The sequence below is a fragment of the Castor canadensis genome, chromosome 7, assembly GCF_047511655.1.
Source record: "Castor canadensis chromosome 7, mCasCan1.hap1v2, whole genome shotgun sequence".
Taxonomy (NCBI): Eukaryota; Metazoa; Chordata; class Mammalia; order Rodentia; family Castoridae; genus Castor; species Castor canadensis.
In genome coordinates this window covers 107,534,052-107,550,909 of record NC_133392.1, presented here as the reverse complement: position 1 = coordinate 107,550,909, position 16,858 = coordinate 107,534,052, and the positions used below count along the sequence as shown (strand labels likewise).

The 16,858-nt window shown below is 41.7% G+C and overlaps 1 protein-coding gene across 2 annotated transcripts in view; it reads left to right on the top strand.

Moving 5' to 3' along the window:
* The window catches only part of Il12rb2 (interleukin 12 receptor subunit beta 2), an 82,929-nt gene that overhangs the window by 34,403 nt on the left and 31,668 nt on the right, over window positions 1–16,858 (top strand). For both annotated transcript variants that reach the window (XM_074079798.1, XM_020182443.2), the window contains exon 9: window positions 9,011–9,230. In XM_074079798.1, coding sequence (XP_073935899.1) covers window positions 9,011–9,230 — 220 coding nt within the window. The remainder of the gene's footprint in view (window positions 1–9,010; window positions 9,231–16,858) is intronic.

Below are 16,858 nucleotides of genomic sequence, written 5' to 3'. Positions count from 1 at the left end.
AAGAAAGAAAGAAAGAAAAGAAACCAAAAAGGTATATACTAGAAGTTTCTGTGACTTAGTGCCAAATGGTGGTTATATCAGGGATACTTCAGATCCTTTGGTGATTCTCCATCCAGAAGGCTCCTTGGGGAAAACTGGATCCAGTCCTTAGTTTTGCAGAGCCATTGAGGAGCAAGTCCTTTTCTGTCAAATCCGGGGCTTGTTCAGTGGCTCCAAACAGGCTACTCCCCCGAGGGAAAGGATTAAATCACAGACCAGAGTTACTGAGATGAGCAGCCCTGCCTTAAACCATGGAACCACAGGCCTCTAGAGCCACAGGGAATTTAACTAGCATGCCATTCCATCCCATATTTTATAAACATGGAAACTGAGGTTTCCAGAGATGATTTCCAATGATGAGTTTCAGGAACCATGACACTGCTGCTGGGGCCTTCCCTGGCAGAACCACTCCCTCTTCTATTTTGACTCCTCCTGCCCCTTTCTCCAACTGGGGATTCCTCATGCCAAGCTCAGGCAGGCTTGGGACCTCCAGGGGGTAGTGCTGAGGCACATAGGACAAAGTCAAATGTCAGCCTAGACAGAAAAGGCAGCAAGACCCGCTGCTTTGTGGTGAAGCCCAGGTCTACTGGGATGAGAGAGCAAAGACATGCATGCATGTGGTTGAGGTTTTTCCTTTGAGCAACACTGGAAAGCCAAATGCAAGGGGCTCCCCACAACAGCAGAGGAGGGCACCACAGGAAGCCATAAGTAAAACCTCACTAGCCTGTGACCAAAGCTGGAGCACAGTGCTCTTGCATTATGGGAAATGGGAGATGACCTTTCACTTTTGTAGGAAGTTTATCTTAGAGCACATCTCGGTGTTGAGATGTCCCCCTTCCTCGTGGGGGGAGTGTGTGAGTGTACGTGTATGTAAGCAATGCGTGTGTGTGAACGTGTGTGCGTTTGGTGTGTATTGAGGGATGGGAGTGTGTATGAGTGTAGGAATGTGTGGTATGGGTGTGCGTAAGGGGCTGAGAGTTGTGTGTGAGTGTGAGGATATGACTGTGTGGGCAGTGTGTGTACATGGGCAGAGTGTGGGTGTGAGCCTGTGGGAATGTGAGCTTGTGTGAGTGGGTGGGCTTGAAGGTGAGCAGACTTCAGTTTTGATGTTCTGGTTTCCACAACTCATTTTCTCACACCTCAGTTTTTCCTGGAAGCTCCATTTCCTTAAAAATATCCTGTACTTTTTAAAGAAATCATAGCTATTTTTGAGAGAAAAAAGGATTCTCTGTCTTGAAGCCAAAAAGTTCAGCCTAATCCACAAAATGAAACAAAATAACCTGTGCATTGTTAAAACAGTGAATACAGTAACAAGGAGAAAATCGGTCACAAACAGCTACAGAGTTGCATGAGACACTAACAGGGGCCTCTAGCAAGCCTCCCCCTCCCATCCCTCCATCATGTCCTTCTGCCTGAAGTTTCAGATTGTTGCCTAGTTTTGTTTTTTTTTGCCATACTAGGGTTTGAATTCAGGGCCTTCACCTTGAGCTACCTCACCAGACTCACCCCTTCCCTCCTTTTTTGTGATGGATTTTTTTCGATATAGGGTCTCACGAACTATTTGCTTGGCTGATTTCAAACCGCAGTCCTCCTGATCTCTGCCTCCTGAGTAGCTAGGATTACAAGCGTGAATCACTGACACCCAACTATTGCCTGGGTTTTGATAAGCATTTCAATTCATGATGACAAGACACTTTCCTTCCAATTAATATAGGGTATAGCCTCTCAAAGAAAGTCACCTTCAATAGATATGTTTGGATAGTGACTGAAAAGGATACAACAGTTAAGCCACATTAACCTTTACACTTTCCTCTCAACTTCTTCAGTCTTGATCAGAGCAAGCCATACACTTTCTGAAATGGTTGAGGCCATGGGTGTGGAAGAGAAATATCTGTCACAAATGCAGGTGAATTCACACACTCATTCATTCATTCAACAAATGTGTTAAAGCTCATCTTAGTTAGTTTGGCAGTACTGGGGATTGAACCCAGAGCCTTGCTCTTCCTTGCAAGGCAGGCTTTCTCCTACTTGAGTTACCCCTGAAGACCTTTTTGCTTTATTTTTCAGAATACAGTCTTGCGATTTTTTTCCAGAGCTTACCTTGAACTACAATCCTCCTACTTCTGCCTTTCACATAGCTGGGATTACAGCAAACAAGCCATACCTCAAGGTATAGGCCTTGAGTTCAAGCCCCAATAAACCCCCCAAAAAATTACTTTGTGTGTTACTGGGGCTTGAACTCAGGGTCTCACACTTACTGAGCGGGCGCTCTACTACTTAAGCCACTCCACCAGCCCTACACACCAGTTCTTGAAGACTTTGTAGGAAGAAAAAGACTATAAAATATCTCAGTGATTTTAAATATTGGTTAAATATTGAAATGAGAATATTCTGGATAGAGTGGACTAAAGTATATTATTAAAAATTAATTTGGGCCTGTTTCTTTTTACTTTTTAAACTGGCAACAAGACTATTTCAAAGTATGCATGTGGCTCACATTTGTGACTTGCTTTTCATTTCTTTGGGACAGTGCTTCACTGACGCAGTGCTCTACCTCTCCATAAGGAAGCCATAGTCCCCAGGGAACCTCCCAAATGTTCCCCCACCCTTGTCATGGTGAACGTGTGCTTCTGGGCTCAGCTCTGGCATTACCTCCTGCAGCATCCCTCCACTCCTCATCCACAAGCCAATCGTCATCCGTCCAGCTGACCCTTAAACTCCTCTTAGCCATGCAGAGTATTCTCGCCATCTTATTCCTATGCCTGTTCTCCAGCTAGGACATGAGCCCTGATTGGTTTTGGTCACCTCCATATCCTTGCTATGCACCAAGTATCCAGTACTAAAGACGTGCTTAAGCTTGGCAACAATAATTTAAAAAATAAAGCTGATATGTCTAGTAAGTGCCACACAGAACAATGGTTAGGGCTCACCCTCCAGACAGCAGCTCATTTTAAAGGCTCTGTGGCCTCCCGCAGCCATAGCTGCTTTCCTGGTTGGACAATACAGCTCCAGTGCTGTGACAAGCAAAAGAGAGAGTGAAGAAAGCTCTTGTCCAAAAGTGGGGGACAGATTTGGTGTTTTTCATTCATTTGTTCAATGAAGTCACTCATTTTGATAAACATCTGTTCTCAAACCACAGAAGGTGAAAAGAAAGCATAGCAAGCCCCAGTTACTAATTTGTAGCACAACCTCAGAGAGACTGTGGTGACTTAGCAACAGCTTATTTGGGACATTTGCTTTGTCTCTTTGTTCCTGTATTTCTCTAACCTACATCACAATGACTGAAGGAATAAATGCTTTGGTCTCCTCCAATGATGGAGACTTGGAAATTATGATCTGTAACAATGTAGAACAAAGGTCCATTTAAATTTCCTAGGAAGGCCAGGCATGGCAGCATATGTCTGTAATCCCAAACACTTGGGAGAGTTTGTATATAGCCAGTCTGGGCTACGTAACAAGACCTTGTCTCAAAACAAATAAATAAATACTCTCTAGGGAGGATTGCCAGTCAGGTGTCTAAAACCCTTTTATAATGACAGGAGGTATCCAGAATCAGAATCAGTATTGAAACACAAAAGCAGCAGATGGTAAAATTGTGATGCTTTCTTTGCAGTATTCCACTCTGTCTCCTTCGTTTCCCAGTCCTTACCCATCACAGACCAGCTCGGCATTTCCAAAGAGATTTGGGGGAAGAGAAGGTTGCTTTTCTTTGCTTGCTAGTCACACGTGTTATGCCAGCTGAGTGAGGGATTCTAGTTGGAGAGCAGAATGTGGCCTGTGACAGAAACAAGAGGCAGATGTGGAAAGGTAGTTAAGGTGTTGCTCTCACAAAAGGTCCCTCATTTTCCTGCTTTTCTAGCTACAAAACAAAATAGAAATCATTACGCCAGGGTAATTACCACAAGCTTTGCCTCTCAGTTCAATGCGTTCAGTGTAGCAGAATGCCTGGGAGTGTTCGTTCACAAAGTGCTTAGTCCAGCTGGCAAGATGCATTCTCTAAATAGAGCTGTGCTACCTGTGTTCAAGTTCCAACTTCCCTACCTGCTGGCTGTGTGTTCTTAAGAAAGGTGTTCAACCTCTCTATGCCATAATTTCCTCATGAATAAAGTGCACGTCATAATAGTATATGCCCCTGGAGGTTGCGCAGATTAATAAGGTCATTGTGAAAAGTGTGACTAAGTTATTATTATGAGGCAAACATTGTGCAGGACCCTATGGATGTGAAGATGAGTTGACAGACTAGATCCACACATGGAAAGCTTCAATGAGGTGATTTTTTTAATCTTCAGATCAAAAGTTTATGCAACTGTTCTCCCAGCTACTTGGGAGGCTGAGGCAGGACAATCACTTGAGCTTAGGTGTTCAAGGCCAGCCTTGGCAACACAGGAAGACCCCATCAAAGGAAGGAAGGAAGGAAGGTAGGTAGGTAGATTGAGTTACCTCTTCACTTTGGACTGGGGTTGGTGAAGGCAGTCTGAAACCAAGGCACCTAGGTTTAAATTCATAAATTATGTGTACTTTGTAATCAACTGTATGACATTGGTGAGACATCCATACAGAGCTGAAGAATAGTTGAGGGTCATGATGATCTGCTGTCCATAGATTGGTTGAAGAGTCCTAAGTACAATAGGAAAGGTACCCGTCATGGAGATTTTTGCATGACTTTAGAGTAACTGAGAGAAGGGAGGTCACCAACAGTCTTAGTATCTGTCAAGGGCCAAGTACTCTTTGAAATAGTTTACTTCCCTTAGCTCACTGGATGCTTCTACAGGCTGACACTGTACTTGAACTTATCCTCATTTTACAAATAAGGATATTGAGGTTCGGAGAGGTAAAATAATTTGCCCAAGGTTACACAGCTGCTATGTGGTAGAGCAAGAGTGCCAAGGGTTTCCTTCATAAGAATTGAGGCTGGAGATGTAGCTCAGTGGTACAGCACTTGCCTAGCCATGCTTGAGGCCCTGGATCAAATCCCCAGCATACTGGGGGTGGGGGAAACTGTGTTCCAAGGCCAAAATCAAAGAAATAAGAGCTATAACTACTATGTTCAAATTCCTCCAACTTTCTAAGGAGTATTGACTATAGCTGCTCTCCTTTGGTATAGCCTAAGGTCTAACTGGTTTTGTTTTTGTTTTCATTATTTGCACCAAGAGATTCCAGAAGTAAAGCATTACTTTATAACAACTGCAGTCTTAAGTCTTAAGAAGAAATGATTTATCGATCCACAGAGACAACCTTTCTTCAATAGATTTTTAATTAAAAATCATACTCAGGCATATAGCTTTCCGAACTGTGTGAGATTTTTGTCTTGCCGTGGGTGACAACCAGCAAGGTGGTTTTGATGCTGAAAGCCTTTTGAGGCAACAGAACTAGGACAATAGGATTATTGAGGGAGTCATTCACTCTCCACTTCTCATGTAACCCTAAGGCAGAAAGGGTTTCATTTCTCACAGGAGGAATGGAGCAGAAAGAAACCCAGTTAGGGAATTAATAGGACAGCCTTTCCCTTTAGCATCATACTCTGACCAATGGGAGAGAGAGACATAACAGTAGGGACCCTAGCCGGAGAGCCACACTCAGCACTGCCAGGGAAGGGATTCTGCATGTTGGAGACCCTTCCAGGGACACAGGCTCCACATTCCAGGTAACTCACATCCACCAGAGGGCTCCCTCAAGCCTCACGTACTTTCTCTGTTAGGAAGGACTGAGCTCCTTCTCTAACTCAGCACCACCATCAGAATGGGGAGTTACAGGGCTAAATATAATAACGGATGTAAAGCTCCTGGCTTGTGGTTAAGTAATAAATGTTAAGTGTTCCTTTGTTGCCCACTCAAGTAAGCAGCACTAGAAAATAAGTATGTTTATCTGGAGTGTTGGCTGGCTCCTCAGGACAGCAATCCTCTGAGTTCACAGCTTGTCCCCTGTGATTCAGAGCTTGCTGGCTCTGACAAAAAAGAATTCTGTGTTCCCAACCTCCCCAAAGCACTGAACTTATGCCCTCTGTTGATGCTGCATGTCCAAATGTGCCACAAAGGCACAATTAGAGAAGTTGCTTTGCAACTTTAGGCTGGAAGGTGACGGGGGTGGTGTTTCCAACTCTCAAACATAGTGACCTGAAACCTACCAGAGGTCATTGTCTCAGACTCGAGGAACAGCACGTCACAGTAGAGAGAGTGCTGGTCTAGAAGTCCAGAGCTCTGGATTCGCTTCCTACCTTCTCTATCTCTTGAGTGACCTTGAGCAAGGTCTTATGTAACTAGACCTGTGTTTCCACATTTAAAAAATGGAATATCAGATTAATAGTTAATCTGTAGAACACCTCCCTGTTTGGTGGTTGCATGCTGATATTATATTCTATCAAGGCAGGCTGGGATGCAGCTTGGTGGTACAGCGCTTGCCTAGCATGCGTGAGGCCCTGGGTTCGATCCCAGCACCAAAAAAGAAGAAGAAGAAAAAAAAGACATTTCATCAAGGCCAGATAGAATCCAAGAAGGATGGATTACATACACTGCATGTGAACTTTATGTTTTCCTATTGGCTTATTCAGGTTTTTGCCCCATGGATCCCATTGGACCAATTGGGTCTGTTTTCCAATTTGGTTAAAAGAGACCAACTGCTGAGAGAAGACAATTCTTATCTGAGTTGACATTTCATAAAAGTATACGCCACAGAAACCAAATTTACTTATCTAACCACTTAATCCCACCCTCACTTTTTCACTGATCTTTTCAACTCTAAAATATGGGATAGGGAGGGGGAAATGCAAGGGTCTGAGCCCAGGCCCTTTACTACCGTCTGGGGGCCTTCACAACCCTTCTGATCCACACCTGCATTTACTAAGTGGCTGTGACCAGCTGGATTTTCATAGCTCTCATTATGCAAGTTCATTGACCTAAGATAACCTTCCCCCGAGATAGTGGGTTGTCTGTGAAGGTCAGTCAGAGGGAGGTGATAAGGGCTATGTGTGCATGTGTTTTTGTTAGTGGTCTCTTTCCTTAGTTGTTAGAGGGTGACTTAGTTGGCAGGAATGGGAACTTTGTGAACTTGGTTAACTCTTGGGGAAAGGCCTACCTCCAGTGTAGGCCGCCAAGAATGGAGTGAGGGACAACCAAGGAAATGGTCTTCTCTAACAAGCACTTGCTTTTCTTTATATTGTTTTTCTTCTCTGACAATGGGCACATTTATGGAGAACAGCTTAGAACATCATGCTTTAAAAACCACTTGCTTATTTTAATTTACATAACAGGCCTAGGAAGTGCTAACTTTAGGGAGAGACCGAATGTTTGCCAGGGTCCCCCAGCAACATGGCATTCACCTGGTGCACTGATCAAGGTTTAACATCCAGTCTTGGGCCTTGTGGTCCCAAAACCGTCCCCAGAGGAGACTTGCATTGCTCAAGCTCCTAGAAATAGCAATATAAAAAAAAGAGATGCTTTTTTGTAAACCAATTTATAGCAAGGATGCAGCTGTGGGGCCAACCAGAAGGCTTGAGTCAGCAAACTGAAACATTCTCTCCCAGTGTGCTAATTGTTTCAGAAGTGAAATTATAATCAGAAATCCAATTTATTCACTGAAAGTGAAAAATACAAATTTTAAGTAAACTAGACGTTAAGTTAGCCCAGCCTCTTCTAACAGAAGAACGACCCAGGAAACTAAGTTCTTAGGTTTCTTGCTGACCAAGGGCCAGAGCAAGGGGCATTTGCTGTTCCCAAGGTGTGTCTTTCAGCAAAGCCTGCCTCAGGCCACCTCACCCTTGGAAGGGAAGGGGAAGCCCTGACAAAAGAAAAAACTGGGCTGCTGAAATCTATGGACCACATTTCTCTCCCTGCACCAGGCCAAGATGGGCACTGCTAGTGTTAAACTTGACAACCTCCCTTCCTGTGCTTCTGTCTCCCATGGTCCTTATGCAAAAATTGCTGCAATACTAATAACTCGTTTTCTGCTTGCTTTCTGGGATTACTCCCAAATGATCTCAGTTGGAATTTTTGCAGCTCCAAAACTTGTTAGTCACACATTTATGAACAGTTTCTTAGCACAGATGGCTAATTTGATTCACTAAGTATAGATTTTACTAGTTTAGTTCTAGAAAGTCTTGTGTCTGATGTTTTGAGCAGCATTGCACTTTCTATATAAAAAGTTAGACATATGTGTGTGTTCCACAAATTTAGAAATGGAAGGCTGGGGGTGTGGCTTAGTGGTAGGGCACCTGCCTAGCAATCGCAAGGCCCTGAGTTCAAACCCCAGTACCACAAAAAACAAAAACAAAAACCTAACAAATTTAGCAACAGAGATCCAAAAGGACTAAGTGTCTTTCCCTGGGTCTGTGTGATTGACGGAGCTTGAACTTAAGTCTAGCTCTTCTGTGTTCAGATTCCTTGCTTATTCCATTAGATGTGTTGAGTTGTTTACTCTTAATAAGTTTCATTTTGAAATAAGAAAGGAAAATCAATGTTTGGAAGCATTATCTTTTTAAAATGTTGGCTGATTTTTTTTTCTAAATGGCAATTGTGGGTCATTGCATAAAAGTGTGTAGTAGGGATAAGAAGAGATAAATAAAAAGATCACTCAGGGCCAGGGGCAGTGGCTCATACTTATAATCCCAGCTACTCAAGAAGTAGAGATTGGAAGGACCATGGTTCAAGGCCACTCTGAGCAAAAAGCTAGCAAGATCCCATGTCAACCAATAAGCTGGGCACAGTAGTGTGCACCTTTGGCCCTGGCTATGTAGGAGGATCGAAGTTTGAGGCTGACCTAAGCAAAAGGGAAACCCTATTAGAAAAATAACAAAAAGCAAAAAGCTAGCAGTATGGCTCAAGTGGTAGAGTACATGCCTAGAAAGGTCAAGGCCCTGAGTTCAAACCCCAGTTACATATACACACATACACAAATTCACTCAGATATAGCCTCCTGCAGTAGGAGCCAAGAGGTCCAGGTGGAGAGCAAATCAAATAGTGGATGTGTTTTGTTGCAGAATCTGAGTGTATCAGAGGCAAGAGGAAAAATCCTCCACTACCGGGTGACCTTGCAGGAGGTGACAAGGAGGAAAACCACACTACAGAACATCACAGGACACACCTCCTGGACCTGGGTGGTTCCCAGAACTGGGACTTGGACTGTGGCTGTGTCTGCAGTCAACTCGAAAGGCAGCTCTCTGCCCACTTGCATTAATGTAACAGACCTGTGTAGCACAGGTAGGTACCAACTTTCCTTCACCATCGCCTGTAGGAAACTGTGTCTGACCATCTCCCATCTCCTATAGGCCCAGTCTAAGGCCTGGCACAAGTAGCCAGGAGTTTAGACTTTGGAGTCAACAGCTCTTTTCCAGTCAGCCTGTAGTGGCTTTGGACAGTGAATTAACACCTCTGCACTTCAATTTCCTCCTCCCTGAAGCAGGAACTATGTGCTTGTCTTGCAGTTCACCATGAGATGAAATACATAGCAGGCACTTAAACATGAGTGAAGGAAATATGAGTTACATCAAATTGAGCACTAATAGTTTTAATTAGATTAATTTTGTAAAAGCAAGAATATTTATTGCTAAATTCTAGATAAAACATCTTAGACTTACATTTAAGACATATTTTAAGACCAGTAATATTTAAATGAAATTCTGACTGTCATAGAATAATGGTAAAATTCTGCTCTACCATAGCTGTTTGTTACACAAATTTAAATATGTATCCCATTATCTTCATCAAGAAGATGTGTAAAGTCTCACATCTATAGTCATAGCCTCTGAAAATTAACTTCCAGAATAAAAACCTGTGATTAGCCAAGAAAATGGATGGTGATGCTGCTTCTTAAGACTTATATTCTAAAAGGATTTGATGTCAAGATCATTCAAAAAAATGCCTAAATAGAATAAAACTCTGCAATTAGATCCTGTTTTACAATTCAGTGTGATAATTTTATATACAAATGGGTCTAGAAAGCATCATTTTGAGGAAATTTCTACCAAAACAGTATTATCTGATATACATGGTTAAATCTTGGTTATATATCTTTTCAGTCATATTTCTGAAAACACACTGAATAAAATAGTAGATGAGATGACGAGGAGAAAACACAAGTAAACATGGGTATAACCTTGAGTTGTCATCTGAGCTAGGAATTGCTACTAGGAGTTAGAAATGTTCTTACCATCCTCTCGCATGAAAGAGTTCACAGATAGATTGCCCAGGGTGGTGTGACAGCTTTGTGACATCAGGACTCCAGGCTCCTCTTTCTTTCCTGCTGCCAAGCCTGGCTTTCTTCCCCAGGATGGAATTGGTCCAGGATGGCTGCCGGAGTGCTAACTGTTTCCTTCTAGACAGCAGCAGAGAAGGAAGGAGGGACTCAGCCTCATTCCAGGAGCTATGCCCTCTCACACAGTAACACTTGCACTTCTTGGCCTTCGCTGGTCACCTGGCCAAACCCAGCTGCAAAGATATTTTAGGCAGTGATATTCCCTTGCTTAGGAAGATGAGGTAAAGGTGTTTGGTAAGTAGTTGGTAATCTCTCCCTCCTTTGGGGGAGGAACCCGAGGCAGAAACATGAAGGAAAAAATAAGCAGAAGCCCTGCAACTTTATACATCATAAAGTTACAGGCCTCATGCCTGTAATCTCAGCTACTCAGAAGCATCAAGGCTAGCCTGGGCAAAAAGTTAATAAGATCCCATCTCAATCAATAATCCATGTGTGGTGACTTGCACCTGTAGTCCAATCTACTCGTGAGGACATAGGATCTTGTTCTGAAGCCAGCCCCAGGCAAAGATGCGAGACCCTACCTGAAAAATGACTAAGTCAAGAAAGGACTGGAAGCTGGGCACAAGTGGCTCATGCCTATAATCCTAGCTACCCAGGAGGCAGATATCAGGAGATTCACAGTTTGAAGTCAGCCCTGGGAATATAGTTCACAAGACCTCATCTTGAAAATACCCATCACAAAGAAGGACTGGTGGAGTGGCTCAAGTGGTAGAGCACCTGCCTAGCTAGTGTGAGGCCCTGAGTTCAAACCCTAGCACTGCCCAAAAAAGTGATAAATGAATCTTTTTTTCTTCAATGGATAAGCATTACACATGCACTTTTTAAAGTGAATTCTGTAGTAGTACTCTGCTGGTTTTTAAATGTAATGTATCAAATTGGTAGTACACACCTATGATCCCAGCACTCAGGAAGTGAAAGCAGGAAGATCGTGAATTTAAGGCCAGCCCAGGCTACAGTGTGAGACCTTGTCTCAAAAAAGTAATATGTAAGAATACCTTCCTTTTCTAACCTCACTGCAAATGGGTCACAATACATCTTGTTAATTTTATGGTCCCATTCCAGGTCCCTTATTGAGATTTGGTAACAATATCTCAAAGTGACACATTCATCATTTTAGAGTTCACTTTTACTTTATTCATTCAGGTCAGTTATTGAATATTTAAGGCAAATTGAATCCAGTCTTAGATTTAAAAACAACTGAGGTCAAGTTCTCCAGTTACCTTTATCCAAGTGGGAGGAATGGTGTAAAAACCAGTAACTATAGTAGGGTACAGTATAATACGTGTGAGGTTGGAGCATGCATAAGGAGCTGTAGGAACAGAGAAAAGCTGATACATGGGCTTGGAGAGGAGGTGACATTTGTACTAAGTATGGAGAGACTAATTGGTGTTAGCCAGGAAGGGAGTGTGGGTATGAGAGTTTGTTATAAAGTCAGAGCTGAGCAGGCACAAAGAAGAACTAGGGGGTGAGGAAGAATTTGAAGACAAAGGAGAGAAAGAGGATAGTGGAATAAAGTCAATGTGGAAATGGGAGGTGATGGTACCCAGTGACAAAAGAGGGAAGAGGAACACTTCATCCCTTGAGAATGAACAGATGAAAACTGGTCCATTGAATGGTAAGGATGGAGTCAATGAAAAGAACATGTATTGAGGTAAAGCAAGACATGAGGCAATTCAGAGCCAAGCTGTAGCTAGGAGTGTCCTGGAAACATTGGAATCTCAAAATTACATGTGCAATATGCCTATTACCTAATCTAAGACCACATCTGAAGCTTCCAATACAAGTCGTGCTCATCCCAGAATGACCTGGAGGACAAATTGGCCAATTATATGGTCTTGTTCCTCGAGGGCTTTTGTCTCACATACATTCTGAACGATCTATAGGAATAGAGTGACATCATTTTATGCCTTCCTCTCCTTCAGGATACATTGTTCACATGTGTGTTCCTTCTTGAAAGGGAAACATAATGTCCAACATTATTTATGTGGCATTATGCTGATTTTAAGAGACTCAGAACAAAATTATTGTTAAAAGGCACCTGCCCTAGCCTTGCAAATCAAGAAAATTAAATGTGTGCTAAACCTACCATTCCATATGTAAAATACAGACCTGGTGACTGTGCTCAAGAACTCTTGCAACTCTAGAAGAATGAGAAGCCAATGTAGTCACAAACAGTGGCCCACACAGATATCAGAGACTGAGGCCCTGGGAGGTAAAGTAGTTTAGTCAAGATCACATATCTAGTGGCAAATAGTGGCAGAGAAGAATGGAAAAGCCAGGTTGCCTGTCTGTTAGGTGGGCACTTTTTCAAATATCCTGTGAACCTTAGAACTCCATACAGAAGTTTTCAATAAACATGGAGATGGGAAGTTCTGTGACTGAGGCTAAAGGAGTAATTTTTAAAGTTGACAGGGAGAAGTGAGTTGTTAGCGAGTCTTGAAGGAAAGAACGTGTCTTGGCAAACATCCTAGGAGAGGAAATTCCAGGCTGGTTCCTGGCAAGTATAGTGACTCAGAGGCTGAAGGACCTGTGCCATGCCAAGTTGATTTGCTTAGTTAATACCAGCGAAGGCAATGATGAGAAAGGCACTTTGGATATTTTATCCCAACTCCTGACAAAGAGTCTTATAAACTGAGGTGCTCAATAAATATTTACTGAATGAATAAATTTCATTCTCAAAAAAAAAAAAAAAAAAACAAATTTCATGATATAAACATCAAGCCTAATCAAGTAAAGACAAAGGAATAAACCACCTCTGGGGAATTCCAGTTTCTAACAAAGATGGCCAGTAATAATCCACGGCTCCTATTACCAAACCTGTAGATGCTGTGGAAGAGGTAGGGCATGAGTAGCTGAGCTACTAGTGGGGAACAGTGAAGAAGGGGGAAGGACCAAAGAGCTTTTTCCAGTTATGCTCTTTCTTTCTTGCCTGGTATGATCATTATCCAAGCATCTCTATGATGGGGCAGGAAAGCCCAGGGAGCAGGACAGAGTAATTTCAAGGAAGTATTGGACCCTAACTGATGGGGAGAGATAGTAGCAAAAAGTGCCAGTGAGCTGGCGGTCCCTGGCATTTTCTCCTGCACCCATCCCATGACCCTGGCAGTTACAAAAGAGAGTTACTCCCTCATGAAAAGCAATTCCTGAGGCAGAAGCATTGGCAGGTTTTGGAAAGCCAGGTATGACTAACCAGGTCAGGACAGGTGGAGCACAGCTTGCATCACCACAGGGTGTCCAGCTTGGAACTTTCCACCCTGAAAAGCTCGTCCTCCCTCCCTGGACTTACCCAAGGGAACAAGGAACCAAACTAAACTAAGGTTTCACTTCTTTTCCCATAGAAAAATAAAGCCAAGGCTGCTGATAATCCAGAACAGTAAGCATGTTCTCAAAAGAAAAAAAAAAGGTTATAACAATATTTTAAAGCCCAATAAAAATGGTTGATAGGGTTAGAGATGTAGCTCAGTGGTAGAGCACTTGCCTGGCATGTATGAGGCCCTGGATGCAATCCCTAGCACTGAAAAAGAAAATAGAAAAATAAGGAAAGTTGTCCAAATTGTTTTATGGGGATAATTTAACTTTGTTAGTAAACAAGATAAAGACAGTACAAGAAAAATTATTGGCTACGTCACTTGTGAACATTGATGTATAATCTAAATGAATTACTAGCAACTTGAATCCAATACATGTATTAAAAATTAGTACCAAGCTGGAAGTGGTGGTTCAGAGGTGGAGGAGGAATAATCATAAGTTTGAGGCCAGCCTGGGCTACACAGTATGACCCTGTCTCAAAAACAAACAAAAAAACCTCCACAAAATCATAGTTGTTTAAATTCAGTTTAAAATCAGTTTTCAACCCAGTTTCCAGTTGAGCACGTGAAGCATGTAGAAGTCATCACTCTGTCCTAAATCAAGTAAAAGCTAAACAAACTGAAAAATCAATAATTTTTCTTTTTGAGATAGGGTCTTGGTATGCATCCCAGGGTATCCTCAAATTTGCAGTTCTCCTGCTGTAACCTCCTCAATACTGGGATTATATAGGTGGGTACCACCATACCGGGCTAACAACTCTTCTTTAGTCTATCAGAGAAATAAGGCTACAGGGAAATCCACTGCCCCCAGAATTGAAAAAGAGAGACAAACACTCCAGCGAGAGAGAGGAAACTGAAACATTTATGCAGTTTGCAGTCCAGGGGCACAGGCTCATTATGTGACTAAGACCTGATCACAGGACTATAAAGTCATTTTGCCACCAACCACATTACTAAAGGCTCATTTACTGCAGTTCCACTTCCTCTGTACATTGTACCTGCCTCAACAAAAAAATGACAAGGCATGCTAAAAGGAAAAATAACCCACAGCTTTGTTGAGACAGAGCAAGCATCAGACTCAGGCTCAGGTATGGCAGGAATGCTGGAATTGTCAGGCCCAGAATTTAACAGAACTGTGATTAATATGCTAGAGGCTCTAACGGACAAAGGAGAAACATGCAAGAATATGTAGGTGCAGTAGAGATGGAAATTCTAAGAAAGAATCAAAGAGAAGTGTTAGAGATCAAAAAACCACCATAATAGAAATGATGAATGTCTTTTAACAGGCTTACTAGTAGACTGGACATGTTGAGGAAGAAGTCTCTGAACTTCAGGATATGACAGTAGACACTTCTAAATCTATAAAGTAATGAGATCAAATAAATAAATAAATAAAAACCCACCACAGTATACAACACCATGGAAAAACTATAAAAGGTATAACTTGCACATGGTAGAAATGCCAGGAGGAAAAGAAAAAGAGAAAGGAACAAAAGAAATATTTGAAACCATAATGTCATGATGAACGATTGAGGACTTTCCAAGTGAACATCAGAAACCAAACAATAGATCCAGAAAGCTCAGAGAACACTAAGCATAATAAAAGCTTAAAAAAGAAAGAAAGAAAAAGAAAGACCCACAATCCTACATGTAGGCATATCATTTAAACTGCAGAAAATCAAAAATAAAGAAAAAATTCTTGGAAGAAGCCAGAGGGGAAAAAAACCTTGCCTGAAGTGAAGTAAAGGTAAGAATTACATCCAGCTTCTTCTCAGAAGTCATTCAAACAAGAGTAGAGTGAAATATTTAAAGTATTAAGAGGAAAAAAATTCACCAAACTAGAAATCTGTGCCCTGTAAAATGTCCAGAGGAAAAAATTACTCTCATTTCCTTCACAAAAACAAAAACAAAAACTGAAGGAAATTGTTGCCAGTATACCTGCCTTGCAAAAAATTATACAGGTCTGAAACTTAAGTGAAGGTAAAAAACAAACTTTAATCATTCTTATTTTTAATTGACCTAACAGATAAAATTTATTCAAAGTACCAACAGCAACAACATGTGATATGTACATATGTATGTGCTTATATGTGTAACCAATGAAAGCAATGTTACAAGGGATGGGGGAGGAATTAGGATTTTTTTATTACAAGTACTTTGACTATCCATGAAGCAGTATAGTTTATTTGAAAGTGTACTTGAGTCAAGCATGGTGGCTCATTCCTATAATCCCAGTTACTTGGAAGGCAGAGATTGGGAGGGTCATGGTTTGAGGCCAGCATGAGGGAAAAATGTTAACAAGACCCCATCTCATCAAACAAGCTGGGTACAGTGGCAATGTCTCCAGTTATGAGAGAGGAGTAGATGAGAGGATCACAGTCCAAGGCCAGTCCTATGCACAAAGCTTGAGACTATCTGAAAAACAACTAAAGCAAACAGAGCTGAAAGCATGGCTCAAGGAGTAGAGCACTTACCTCATAAGTGTGAGGCCCTGAGTTCAAACCCCACTACTGCAAAGAAAAAGAAAGGATGGAAGGAAGGAAGGGAGGGAGGGAGGGAAATTGTACTTGAATTAAGAATTAATTATAAATTTATATTGCAAATAATAGGGCAAGCACTAAAAAATATTCAAAAAAGTATAATAGGTATGCTTTAAAAGGGAGAAAATAACATAAAATGATTAAAACACAAAAGGCAGAACAAGAATGGAAAACAAACAGGAACAAAAAACAAGGAGTAATAAATAGGTCACAGTATTAATCTAACTATATCAACAATCACCTTGAACATCAATGATCTAAGAAATCAATTAAGACAGAGATTGTCACAGAGGATCAAAAAACAAGACACAACTTTATGTTGTCTACAAAAAACCCACTTAAACTAAATAGGCACTTGTAGCTTAAAGGTAAATGGACAGAGAAAGATATCCCAGGTTAACACTAATGAAAAGAAAGCAGGAGTAGCTATATTAATTCAAAACATAGCAGACTTCAGTGCAGGAAAAGTTATCAGTGATAAAGGCAGGCATTCCATAATGATAAAGGTATCAATTTTCCAAGAAGATACAACAATCCTTAATGCGTATGGGCCTAAGAACAGAGTATTAAATACCTGAAGGAAAAACTGATAGAACTGCATGATGAATCCACTATTTCAGTTGCAGACTTCAGCACCTGGTCATCAGAAATGGATAGATCCTGCCCAAAGAAAGTCATTAAAGCCAGTCAAAACCGCAGTACCACTACCCAGCTAAATATCATTAA